This window comes from Doryrhamphus excisus, linkage group LG17, assembly GCF_037039965.1.
Source record: "Doryrhamphus excisus strain RoL-2023G ecotype Guam linkage group LG17, RoL_Dexc_Guam_v1.1, whole genome shotgun sequence".
Lineage (NCBI taxonomy): Eukaryota > Metazoa > Chordata > Actinopteri > Syngnathiformes > Syngnathidae > Doryrhamphus > Doryrhamphus excisus.
In genome coordinates this window covers 860,680-874,605 of record NC_136373.1, presented here as the reverse complement: position 1 = coordinate 874,605, position 13,926 = coordinate 860,680, and the positions used below count along the sequence as shown (strand labels likewise).

Sequence of the window (13,926 nt, the reverse complement as noted above, 5' to 3'; positions counted from 1 at the left end):
GAGCGGGGGCCTTTATCTGATGTCCTTGTTCACCAGGAGCTGGTGATTTATGAGCCACTGCACCCACTTCACTCCCCGTGACCTTAGCACCCTGCTCTTCCTCTCCAGTCTCAGACGCATTGGCTGCCAAGTCATGGTGCAGGAGCTCTCTCTAGTGGCGCAACTCCATCATGGCCGGTACGGTGGACCAGTGGTCCTCAACTGGTCCTCGACTGGTCAGTATCAACCCATAATGACCGACAGCGACCCAAACTATACATATTTTAAAGTCAAATTTCTCAAATATTGTATATTTTGTGGAAAATATTGTGCAATAAACACCTTAGTTGTAAGTTAATTCTCAGTTAATTCATTCATTTTTTTTCTACCGTTTATCCTCACGATGGTCACGGGTATGCTGGAGCCTATCCCAGCTGTCTTCGGGCGACAGGTGGGGTCCACCCTGGACTGGTGGCCAGTCAATCACAGGGCACATATAGACAAACAACCATTCACACTCACATTCATACCTATGGACAATTTGGGGGTGGCTAATTAACCTAGCATGTTTTTGGAAAGTGGGAGGAAACCGGAGAAAACCCAGGCATGCAAACTCCACACAGAGATGCCCGAGGGGGGAATTGAACTCAGGTTTCCCAGTTGTGAGACCTGTGTGCTCACCACTTCTGTGCCGTGCAGCTTCTATTAGAATTTATACATAAAAATCTATAAACAAATGCAAAAAAATGACCACATTTCCACTACCGATGTTGTGCCAAGGTTGTCTGCACGATGCCCTCTGTGCCTCTGACAAAGTGTGTCCGACAATGGGTGCAGTGAGTTCATGGATGTCCAAACAGTAGCTCCTAACCACTTTTAAGTAGCTCTCCAAAGGGTTCGTTCATTCATTATGCACTCCTAAAGTGAGTTTCGGCAGTAGTCCAGAAGTTGTCGGGAGCGCGACCAATCGCTCGTGCCCTGAGGACGAAACTGGATAAACGGCTGTGGAAATACAGCTGAATAGGTGCAGATTCTGGAACATCTGGAGAGTTTTCTGTGATGGTTATTGTGTGTAGCTGCTCTATAGGAGTCCACATGTTAATATACTGGAAGATCTGGAAAATTTTCTGTGCTGGTTATTGTGTGTAGCTGCTCTATAGGAGTCCACATGTTAATATACTGGAAGATCTGGAAAACGTTCTGTGCTGGTTATTGTGTGTAGCTGCTCTATAAGAGTCCACATGTTAATATACTGGAAGATCTGGAAAACTTTCTGTGATGTTATTGTGTGTAGCTGCTCTATAGGAGTCCACATGTTAATATACTGGAAGATCTGGAAAACTTTCTGTGCTGGTTATTGTGTGTAGCTGCTCTTTAGGAGTCCACATGTTAATATACTGGAAGATCTGGAAAACTTTCTGTGATGTTATTGTGTGTAGCTGCTCTATAGGAGTCCACATGTTAATATACTGAAAGATCTGGAAAACGTTCTGTGCTGGTTATTGTGTGTAGCTGCTCTATAGGAGTCCACATGTTAATATACTGGAAGATCTGGAAAACTTTCTGTGCTGGTTATTGTGTGTAGCTGCTCTATAGGAGTCCACATGTTAATATACTGGAAGATCTGGAAAACTTTCTGTGATGTTATTGTGTTTAGCTGCTCTATAGGAGTCCACATGTTAATATACTGAAAGATCTGGAAAACTTTCTGTGCTGGTTATTGTGTGTAGCTGCTCTATAGGAGTCCACATGTTAATATACTGGAAGATCTGGAAAACTTTCTGTGCTGGTTATTGTGTGTAGCTGCTCTACAGGAGTCCACATGTTAATATACTGGAAGATCTGGAAAACTGTCTGTGCTGGTTATTGTGTGTAGCTGCTCTACAGGAGTCCACATGTTAATATACTGGAAGATCTGGAAAACTTTCTGTGCTGGTTATTGTGTGTAGCTGCTCTATAGGAGTCCACATGTTAATATACTGGAAGATCTGGAAAACTTTCTGTGCTGGTTATTGTGTGTAGCTGCTCTATAGGAGTCCACATGTTAATATACTGGAAGATCTGGAAAACTTTCTGTGATGTTATTGTGTGTAGCTGCTCTATAGGAGTCCACATGTTAATATACTGAAAGATCTGGAAAACTTTCTGTGCTGGTTATTGTGTGTAGCTGCTCTATAGGAGTCCACATGTTAATATACTGGAAGATCTGGAAAACTTTCTGTGCTGGTTATTGTGTGTAGCTGCTCTACAGGAGTCCACATGTTAATATACTGGAAGATCTGGAAAACTTTCTGTGCTGGTTATTGTGTGTAGCTGCTCTATAGGAGTCCAAATGTTAATATACTGGAAGATCTGGAAAACTTTCTGTGCTGGTTATTGTGTGTAGCTGCTCTATAGGAGTCCAAATGTTAATATACTGGAAGATCTGGAAAACTTTCTGTGATGTTATTGTGTGTAGCTGCTCTACAGGAGCCCACATGTTAATATAAAGGGCCATAATAGGTCCTTTTTAAGCAGTACTGACAGACAACAACCCACTTCATTACAAAATACATTTCAGATTACCGTCCACCCACTCATGGGTTAAAAAAATGCACGACAATTGTCCATGAATCTCACAAAAGTAGTTTATTGTGCCTCTTACTGTTTATATGGCTTTTCTTTGTATAACAAGAGTTGACATAAACAATGGGTAAACAACACATTGGCCATGTTGAAAAACTATAATGATCATGTCATCGTGTTCTGCCTGCATCAGATACATTACATTACCATGGTAACAGCCCAGCAGAGAGAGTCATCACACAAAGACAGTTTAGTGTGTGACAGCACCGTAACAGCCGACATTCATCCTATGGCTGAAAAACTCACTCACACACACAAGTCCAGTCCAGGCTTATTCATACACCGGGACCACATTTTATGTGTCAAGTGAAGGTGATTTTTTTTTTTAATTTTTCATTTTTTAGCTAGAATATCTCTGAAGACTGCAATCATTTGGCACTTTGTGTTTTTTTTCCAGCTAAAAGATACATATTCACCGACTAAAACTTCACTTAAAATGTGGCCGATGTATGAATAATAGCAAACCGTGCATGCACACACACACACACACACACACACATAAACACATTCACCCACATGAAAATGAGGAGACCCGCCCACATTAACGTCATGGGCCCTCTTGTCGCTACAGAATATCCATATTGCTTGAAAGAGAAGAAAAAAAGAAAAATTCCGTATATTCCCCCCCACACCGCCGGTCGCCAAATGAGACATTTTGGCGACATAGAAATATCGAAATGATACATAACACATATTCCTACACATTTAAGAGAGGTGAGGATACACAGGAGAAGAAACAAGGCTATAACGATGGCTTCTTAGGCCGAGAATGCAGCACGGATGCCAGCCTGATAGCATGACGCTGCCGTGCAATCCCAATCTGGGATAAAGTCACGCCGGGCATCCATGCCCCGTCGCTGGCTCCCACTTCCATGTCGCCTTCTATGTACACGCTAGCGAGGGGTTGAGCTAATTAAAACAGGGCTCAAGAAGAATACACACATAAATATTGCCTGTTTTTCTAGCATGCCTGCAAGCAGCTAGTGTTTGGTCCTCACCGAAAAAGCCCTGAGTCTGACTCCAAAATATCTTCCGTAAGAATTTTTTCCTGCTTTTCCACTTGCATACTTGGATTGCTGCAGATTTGTGTGTGCTGTGTTGACATCATCTGAGAACCTACAAGCTCGATTGTATTGCCGGGTATTGAACATGCCAATGTTTTCCTTGTATAAAAGTGCTACATGTATGATCAAGTGTAAATCTGCTACAGCTGACGGAAGTGTGTGTGTGTGTGTTTTGTGTGTGTGTGTGTATTTATGGATGATGGCTGGAGTACCTGCCAGTAGTCGAACTTTTCCTAACTTTGGCACAAGGTTGAAATTCAAAGAGAACGATGCTGCCAATTCCCTGATAAGAGAGGCGTGATTATTCACTGCAACATGACAACAGTCCTCAAGGTTTGATTATCACTGACATCCACGATGAGTGTACCCCCCCAACCTTCCAATAAAAAAAAAAAAAAAAAAAAAAAAAAGCACTTTGAACTGTTACGGAAGACCTAGCTTGCTTTTTGCTTTCCCTCTGAATATCCTCTCGGGAAAGCTCTTCAAAATAAACAAGGAATCACATATAATAGAGACATAACTATAATGATATAATATATATATGTGTGTGTGTTTATAATATATACACACATACACATATACATATGAATTGAGAAAGAAAAAAAACAGCAATAAGCACAAAAATAAAGATTAACATAATGTGATTTGGTTTTGTTTCGTCTCGTGTTTTGCATTCAAGAAATGTGCTTTTTTTTTGCGATTCATCAGAACCCGACTACTCACACGTGATGCTTCTGTTTTGTCCTGTCCAGTTACGAAAAACAACAGTGAAGACAAAAAGACGTGAGAGGGCGACTTCCTGTTGTCACGTTAACGCCCCCCCCCCCTTGCGGCCTCGCTCAGGAGTTGTGTTTTTTTATTTTACCGTCGTCTCTCCTTAGTTTTATTTATCTGGAGTTCGCTTGTCATAGAGCATGCGGGCCGTATTTAATGGCTCCGCTGCCGAGATGAAGATGAGTCGGGGGTGGGGGTGGGGGTGGGGGGGTGCGGTTGGGTGAGAAGGCCAGCTTTTTATTGAGGCGGGAGATAGAGTGAGGTGATGTACTGTACAGGTGTGTGTCGTCAATCAGTGCATGTGTATGAAACGGGCCGCTCACTGAGCCCTCCCGACAAGGCCTTTCCTGGCACTGTCAATGGCATCCAGAACCCCCCACGGCTCGCCGTCACTGTCCGAGCCCCGGTCTCGCTCGTCATCGCCCCCGTCGTCGTCGTCGTCGTCTTCTTCCTCCTCCTCGGGCGACGGCTCGCTGCCGTTTTCCGTGACCCAGCTGTCGTCCTCGTCTTCGGCTTCTTGCTTCAGCACGAGCGCGGGGGCGGCGGCGGAGGGTGGCTGCTGAGGGGGAAGCGGCGGCGGGCTGTCGCTGCGCTCTGTTTGGTCTTCGAATGCTTCCGGGTTCTCGAGCATCTCCCTGATTAGGGGCGGCATCGGGCCTGGGATTTCCATCTTCAGAGTGATGGCTCTCTCCGCACCTACACACATGGAATTATTATCATTACATATTATTGATTTATTTTCTACCGCTTTTTCCTCAAAAGGGTCGCAGGGGTGCTGGAGCCTATCCCAGCTGTCCACCCTGGACTGGTGGCCAGCCAATCACAGGGCACATATAGACAAACAACCATTCACACTCACATTCATACCTATGGACAATTTGGAGTGGCTAATTAACCTAGGGTGCTAGTAAACTAGTAGTCATGGGAAAGGGAAATACGTGTTGCTGCTGGATGTTCACTCAGCCAAATGTACTGAGCATAGAACATTCATTCATTTTCTACTGCTTATCCTCATAAGGGTCGCTGGGGGTGCTCACATGGCACATATAGACAAACAACCATTCACACTCACATTCATACCTACGGACAATATGCTAACAAGTTGCTAATTAATTAGCCTAGCATGTTTTTGGAATGTGGGAGGAAACCGGAGTACCCGGAGAAAACCCACGCATGCACGGGGAGAACATGCAAACTCCACACAAAGATGGCCGAGAGTGGAATTGAACCCTGGTCTGCGCGCTAACCACTCGACCGCCGTGCCGCCCGCATATTATCATATCATTATATAATAACATAAATAATACAAACCTTTAGTGCTGATACCCCGAAGGTCCGTGATCTTCATGAGCATGCGGGGGAACATGTGAGGCTTGTTGGGGCGACGACGACGAGCGTAAATCTTTAACGCCTCCAGCAGAGGCTCTTGCAGCTTATCCACTTTCTGGGGTTCTTCTAGATCCATGCGATCTAACGAAGAAGGAGGAACAAACTGAGGCGGCCATCCCTTAGAAACGATACAACCAATACCAAACCATGCTGCAGTACCTCCACAGATGAGGCAGATGGCGCTGAGGAGACCGGTTTCGGTGTCATCCATCTCCAGGGGTAAAAGCTGGCCGGCAAAAGCAAACACCAGGTCTGTTAGGGGTCCAAAACCGGCGTTGTGCATCTGAGTCCGGTTCAGAGTTAAGCCATCTGAGAAGGTCATGGTGTCCTGTTCTGGAGTATAGCGTGTGCAGATCCTCAGCATCTGGATGGGAACAGAAGAAACTTGAAATTTGGCGTAAACCAAAAACACTACAAGGTCACTATAATCTACATAAAGGGGACCTATTATGCTCATTTTGAGCCCTTTGTATTGAGCTGTGGACTCCTGTAGAGCAGCTACACACAATAACCCGACCAGAAAACGTTTAGATGTTCCAGAATCTGCACCTGGGATGGCTTAAAGGCGTGGTAAAACCTCTGGTTTGCCAAAACCAGGAAATCCAAAGACATACATATGAATAGGTGCAAATTCAGGAAGAACTAGAAAGCTTTCTGTGCTGGTTATCATGTGTAGCGGCTCTATAGGAGTCCACAATTTAATACACAAGGCTGAAAAATGAGTATAATAGGTTCCCTTTATGGAAACATTTTGCACTACTAAGTTTGTCCACCAGAGGCCAGTATTGTGCCACTTCAGAACTAGCTCCTTTAAATGGGCACTGATTGGATCAGTGGAGAGGAAAAAAAAACAATTTCTTTACCAGAATGTCCAGGCAGGCGGATTTAAGAAGTGTGATCTGGTCAGCGATGGTGAGGGTGGTGAAACCCGGCAGGCGCTTGGCAAATTCCACGATCTTGATGATGCATTTGGTAGAGAGCTCACTGAATTTGTCCCACAAGCCCAGATCGAGTTGGACACGGTGGTCTGAGCTGGAGTTCTGACCACAAAAGCAAACACAAAAGACTGATCAGTGGAGGCGGCACGCAACCCTGTTTGCATCGAGCGTGTTTCCGAGCCTTTCACGAGACATTTACATTTTACATCCATCACCATGGAAGAAATCCATTTACATGTTGCATCAATCACCGGGAGGCCACACAGATGGCTAAGTGGCCAACTGAATTAGCCGAGCCATCGCTTGGCGGGGGAAAAGACGCCGTGGATTTAAACGCTACTCGGGAAGTGCCAATGACTTACGGTGGTGTATTTTCCCAGTTGGCAAAGTGAAGGGAACGTCTCTTGGTGGGCTTTGCTGACTTTATTGACCAGTTCCTCCAGTTCTCCACTGAGCTCGTAGCTCTCTGGAAGAAGAACCTCCTCTTTCACGTCCTTCTTCTTTTTGTTTCGGTCGTTGCGTACCGCTGTGTGAAGAAAGCAAGAAAAAAATTAAATTAAAAAAAAAAAATTGATAAAATATGCCTTTATTCGTCCCTCAGTGGGGAAATTTGCAAACAAAATACACAATATAGAAAACTAAACAATATAAACAACACAAGTATTAACAAAATCAATAGTTTTACCCAGAGTAAAAAACTTTGCTTTGGTTCCAATTTTCTACAATAAAAGCTCTGATAAAACATTCCACTGTTCTCAAATATCTTTATTTTTATTTTACTACACAAAATAAGATGAAAAATAAATAAACAAATCAAGAATAAAGAAAATCAATCAATCAGTAATAAATAAATATAATAATAATAATAAAAACTTAAGAAAGCACATATAGTTGGTGGGTAGACAAATGATTTTTTTCAGATTAAAATGAACAAAGCATTATTAGAGCCCTGTAGACATGACAAAACACGACTATAGTCACATTTATACTCTTTTTATTTACAACATATTGCGCAACTGCAGGGTCTTGAGACACATGCTAACTCGCTAACTAGAGAGCTAGCCACCTAAACGGTAGCCTCCGAGTTATTTCCTTTCAACTTAAATAGCCCAAAACTTACCACTTCCACATGGATAGGGAGTATAACTATGAACAGTTATTTAACCTTTAACATGAACATGAATCAAACGTAATAATTTTTTCTGGGTACATGATACCATACAGCATCCATATCAAATATTAAACTTTCATATCAAGGCGGGGGCCTCAAACTAGTGTCCTGCGGGCCACATTTGGCCCGCGGGCCACGTGTTTGAGACCCCTGATTTAGAGCCTTAATATTGCACAGTGAATGGAGTAACTATACTGAATATAAAATGATTATTATATTAATTATTATTAATGATTGAGTCTGGTGGTGGAAACCAAACCTGAGTTTGCCCTTAACGGTAATAAACTATTTCCTTCGGCACAGCTTGGACCCCGGCTATCGCCTCCTAATCACCACTCTCTTCCTTGCCCATCTCTCCATCAAGTCAAGTCTCCTCCCCCTCCTCCCCCTCCTCCCCCTCCTCCCATACTTTCCTTCCTGTCAGGATATCCACTAATAGCAGAGGCACAATGTGATCCCGGTCTTAACGTACATCCCACACAAAACATTACACCCACATACATTTCCCTGGGGTTGGCCGTGGGGGGGGGCACACAATAACGTTCGGCAGCACGATATAACACCGAAATAGGAGTTCAGAACATTCAGACAGATATTATGCACACATTGGAGGTATGGACTCACCTTCCTTGGACATTCCGACCTCAAAGCATTTCTGCAGCCTGCAGTACTGGCAGCGGTTGCGAGTGACCTTGTTAATTTGACAGTTCTTGTCCCGGTGGCAGGTGTACACCATGTTCTTCTGGATGCTGCGACGGAAGAAGCCCTGGAGCATCGGGACCAAGCAGACAACAGGAGAGACGGTTTCGGTTTTAGCCAAGTCAGCAAAAATTAAATATGCGACATTTAATTGTTTCTTTTTTGCTTGGAGACAGTATCATGCTATTTTCTTTTCTTTGTCGTTTAATTTCCTTAAGTAATGGAAACCATGAAAGTCATTTGCTAAATGCTAGAGTTGTGTTACTACCACAGGATCTTCTCACCTTGCAGCCCTCGCAGGAACTGACCCCGTAGTGATACCCTGAGGACTTGTCCTGGCACACAAAGCAGGGCTTGTAGACCCGAGGTGGGGGAGGTGGAGATGGAGAACTGGGCACCATCTCTTCTGAGCTGGTGCTCTGGGTCTCCACCGCTATAGAGGGGGAAGAAGGGGGAAAAAAAAAGATACGCATTGGAATACATGAAGCATGGCGGATGTTTGGAATTGCTTTCAATGATGGAATGACAGCCGATGGCATTCCTTTTCTTCTCAAATGATTTGGGAAGCTGGAGCAAAACAGAAAAAAAACATTCCCGACTCAGTTTGTTCTCATCCAGTTTATGCTGGAAGGGGCAGAAGGAGGTTTATTGATGAGGTTTCTTTAGACCAGGGGTCTCAAACATGCGGCCCGCGGGCCAAATGTGGCCCGCAGGACACTAGTTTGAGCCCCCCCGCCTTGATATGAAAGTTTAATGTTAGTTTGATATGGATGCTGTATGGTATCATGTACCCAGAAAAAATTATTACGTTTGATTCATGTTCATGTTAAAGGTTAAATAACTGTTAATAGTTATCCTCCCTATCCGTGTGGAAGTGGTAAGTTTTTGGCTATTTAAGTTGAAAGGAGATAACTTGAAGGCTACCGTTTAGGTGGCTAGCTCTCTAGTTTGCGAGTTAGCATGTGTCTCAAGACCCTGCAGTTGCGCAATATGTTGTAAATAAAAAGAGTATAAATGTGACTATAGTCGTGTTTTGTCATGTCTACAGGGCTCTAATAATGCTTTGTTCATTTTAATATGAAAAAAATCATTTGTCTACCCACCAACTATATGTGCTTTCTTAACTTTTTATTATTATTATTATTATATTTATTTATTACTGATTGATTGATTTTCTTTATTCTTGATTTGTTTATTTATTTTTCATCTTATTTTGTGTAGAAAAATAAAAAGTAAGATATTTGAGAACAGTGGAATGTTTTATCAGAGCTTTTATTGTAGAAAATCAGAACCAAAGCACTGAAAATGTTTGTATATTTTTCTGTTTTTAATAAATGATTTTTTTTTTTTGGAAAACCTGATGCGGCCCAGCCTTGCCCAGACCCTAGCTCCAGTGGCCCCCAGGTAAATTGAGTTTGAGACCCCTGCTTTAGACAAAAACAAACAATACACTTCGTTAATACAGCTCATTTATCCCAGTTAATTAATTCCAGACCCAACTTTGTAGTAAATTTCCAAAAAATAGGATTTAATATCGCTTATTGAAATTTTTTCACAGTTAGAGCATAGAAAACTGTTTTTAAGCATTATTAGAGCCCGTGGACATGACATAACACCCCTATAGTCACCATCTTTCTTTAATGCACAGGCTAAGGGATCACTACACGGGCCGCCGCTTTAAACATATTATTAAACATGTTATTGTATGTATGTATTGTATGTATCATGCGTGTATCGGCTTGGTGTTGATATCAGATCAATATTCAAGGCTGCGTCGGTATCGTATCGGAAGTGAAAAAGTGAGTATGGCGACACCCGTATTTACCGTTCCCCGAGCGTATGGACCGTTGACACAACAGTTTGACTGTAGCTGTTATTGATTGACAGCTCGTCTGATAAGGCGGCGAGTCAAAACTGGCTGCTCATCATTCCACAGACTGACACGGTCTCATGACAACACACACACACACACACACACACACACACTAGCGTGTCACACTATGATGACATCAGCAATGTAACTTAAAGTGGTGTATTAGCATGTGTTAGCAATGCTACATTAAACGTCTTGGTATAGCGGTGGAACTAATGCAGGCCCAACACGCATGCAGACACGCACCCCTTTCAACTTCCCCCATTAGTCACCCTTAAACTTCACCCCCCCCAACTCGGTACCCCACCAACCCCTGACACACAAACCCTATTTTTCCTCTCGTTTCCTGGCCCTAAATTCCTCGGCACAGCCCTGCCAGGTTTTAATAGAGGCCTTGGCTCGTAAGGCCGCCTATAAAAGCCGTCCCATAGCTGGGCTGGGGGGCCCCAGTCGGGCTGGCCTTGGCTTTATTGGTACTCGGTCACCTTGGGTCGCTATTCACACCAGCAGCTGGAGCTCCCAACCCGTAAAAGAAGCCAATCATAAAATAAAAAAACAGGGAAGCTCTAAAATTCTAACTTTTACTGCACCCCCCCACTACCACCCCAAAGTCCCCTCAATGGAAAGCACAGAGGGCTAGCCTAAACTTAACCTACAACCCCCCCAAGCCTCCCCTCTGTCACACCGAGGGCTGAAGTGAAAACCACCAGCTTGGCTTTTTTTTTTTTTTTTTTTACAAGGGGAGGGGGACTTCAAAAAGAAGAAAAAGGACATAAACGGAGGAATTTGATCGGGAAGGGGGCAGCGGGGGCAAAGGGGCAATAGGGGACACTGAAGGAAGGTCTTGTTCAAGACCAAAGTGATCATTAGCAGCACTTGGGCGGACGACTCCTAGATTATTGATGACTAACAGAAATAAACATTTTTCATGTAACGGGGCTGCTGCTGCGACATCTGCTATTTATCCAAATATGACTCCTCCATTTTGACTTTTTGAATCCATTCTTGATATTTTATCCCCCCCCCCCCTCCAAGCCATGCCTTGATGGCGGTGAAGCTAAATATTGAAATGAAAACACAACTTGAAGTTTGAGGTAGCCTACAGCAGGGGTCCTATCTCCTTGGTCGGGACATTTGTTGGCTTTTTTCGCTTCTTTAGCCCCGTCTTATACTTATTGAACCAACACCCCCTCCTCATCCAACGGCTTTGCTGCTATACCCCCCCCCCCCCCCCCCTCCGGTGGTGCCATCATGACGGGGACCACAGCAGTGGGAACCCTTTGGTGCTATCATGTGTTTGTTGTATGCCGATGTTTTTTTACAGTCCTACATGGTTCTCCTTATTAGGAAGTTCGTTTTTTTCATTTTTTTCATGTTCCCCTTCTACCGCCCTCCTTCATCGCCCAATCATCCTGTCCTATCACCCATCGTTATGGGCGGATGACTAGTGGGAGCAAAAAAAGTACGAACCATTTTCTACCGCTTTTCCTCATGAGGGTCTTGGGGGGGGGTGCTGGAACCTATCCCAACTGTCCGGTACACCCTGGACTGGTGGCCAGCCAATCCTCACAGGGCACATATAGACAAACAACCATTCACACTCACATTCATATCTATGGATAATTTGGAGTGGCTAATTAAACTAGCATGTTTTTGGAATGTGGGAGGAAAACCCGGAGTACCCGGAGAAAACCTACACATGCACGGGGAGAACATGCAAACCCTAGCTGTGAGGTCTGCGCGCTAACCACTCGACCACCGTGCCGCCCACTCAAAAATGCTTGACGTTACTGAATCGAAGAAAGAAAGAGGGGCCACCCCCCGGACAGAAAGACTAGTTTGAAGATAGTCTCGGACCCGCTTCCCTGACTTCATGCAGTCCGCTTGCAGCCATTACGATCCAGGTCGCCGCAGGAAAAGCCGCCCCGAGCCCCTTTCCCCTTTCCCCTTTCCCCTCCACTCAGCTCCTCACTGTTTAGAAAACAAAGCCCTGTGAAATAAGAGGCCCTCCTTATCAGCGCCCCGATGCCTGGGGCGCCATTAGCATGACAATCTGCCGGCAGAGGTCTGTGAGCCGATGACGGACGGATGAGATGAGAAGAGCGGGATAGGTGGGTGGCTGCTGCCGTGTCGAGGGGCGGCGAGGGGGGGGGCATAATAGATGTAAGACGGAGGAGGGATACTTATCAGTTGCTACTGTTGCTTCCCTGCCGGGTATCACTTTACTAATCCTTCTCTCATTGCTACGTACGCAAGCGGTGGCTAGCGCTAACGCATTTGTACACAATTCCATCCTAGTCAGTATCTTAAACGGGAATATCCCAACACCGGGAACAAAACATTGCTTTGGTGCTTGAGTGGTAGAGCAGACGAGCGGAATCATTAGCCTCATTAGGAGGGAATATGACAGGAATAGCTTGACAGCTATTCTCAAGGTGACCTCTAAAAGGTCAATTATTTTAAATTCTGGGTCACGTCAGCCGGGCAGGAAGAGGAGCGTGCGGAGTTCCTGGTAACACTGACGGCGCCGTGTTGTTCACTCGACTGGAAACGGGAGTGCGCTGAAGGCGTGACGACGCGGCTCGTGCTCGCTGTCGCAACGGCGTGCTTTTTACCCGAGCGGCGTATGACAGTCTGGCAGCATAACAAGTATTCTTTCACAATAGGACTGCAGATTTCCGCGTACGTGACTCGACTTGCGGGATTTGAATCTTTCATGCGACGCTCTTCGGCATGCGAGGCGTGAGAGAGGCCCGGCTCGCATATCGTGTGCGAGCAGCTTGGCACGGTCCCGTTCCGAGGTGTTCTTCTCTGTCGTTACTGTGGGAGCGCGGCACGCTCGCGGTTCGATTTGTAAAGGGCGGCTTGTTCGTTACGGTTCAGCGTCCCCCCCCCATTAAAATACCCGCCGTCTGAGGGGCTCATTATGGTTTTTTTTTTTTTTTTGCAGCCCATGTGACTCTTTGTCTTCGTCTTTACCTTCATTAAACAGCCTGCAAAGCTTGCGTGTTCCTGACGCAATCAGAGTCCGGGATAAAAGTTTGTGCAAGACTCAAAAAAAAAAAAAAAAAAAAAAAGGGGGGGGGCACACAGTAGGCCTCTGTGCAATGAGGGGCGTGTTATTGGTCAGATAGAAGTGCCAGAAGGGGAGCAGATTGAACAGCGGCTTGGAGGACTCGCCCTTGGCTCTTTACCGCAATGCTACACCAAAGATTTGGGGGCTCTAAAAAAAAAAAAAAAAAAAAAAAAAAAAAAAAAAAAAAGAGGAAAAGAAAGTACCACACCCTTTCTCACAGTGCCACTTTCCTCTTTGTCTCTCAACCCACGTCTTCCTGCCATCCCTCTGAGGCCTCCTCTGCTGCAAGGTCTCTCTCTCTCTCTCCCTCGTACTCATTTCCTTCCCCTTTTTTGGTA

At 44.8% G+C, this 13,926-nt stretch overlaps 1 protein-coding gene across 2 annotated transcripts in view; it reads right to left on the bottom strand.

The window, feature by feature from the left end:
* Positions 1–2,588: 2,588 nt before the first annotated feature.
* rarga (retinoic acid receptor gamma a) overlaps positions 2,589–13,926 on the bottom strand; it is a 50,011-nt gene continuing 38,673 nt past the window's right edge. For both annotated transcript variants that reach the window (XM_078797719.1, XM_058083567.2), the window contains 7 exons: positions 8,924–9,072; positions 8,565–8,706; positions 7,132–7,295; positions 6,695–6,871; positions 5,991–6,195; positions 5,754–5,912; positions 2,589–5,138 (listed from right to left, as the gene is read on the bottom strand). In XM_078797719.1, coding sequence (XP_078653845.1) covers positions 4,762–5,138; positions 5,754–5,912; positions 5,991–6,195; positions 6,695–6,871; positions 7,132–7,295; positions 8,565–8,706; positions 8,924–9,072 — 1,373 coding nt within the window. In that variant the 3' untranslated portion in view covers positions 2,589–4,761. The remainder of the gene's footprint in view (positions 5,139–5,753; positions 5,913–5,990; positions 6,196–6,694; positions 6,872–7,131; positions 7,296–8,564; positions 8,707–8,923; positions 9,073–13,926) is intronic.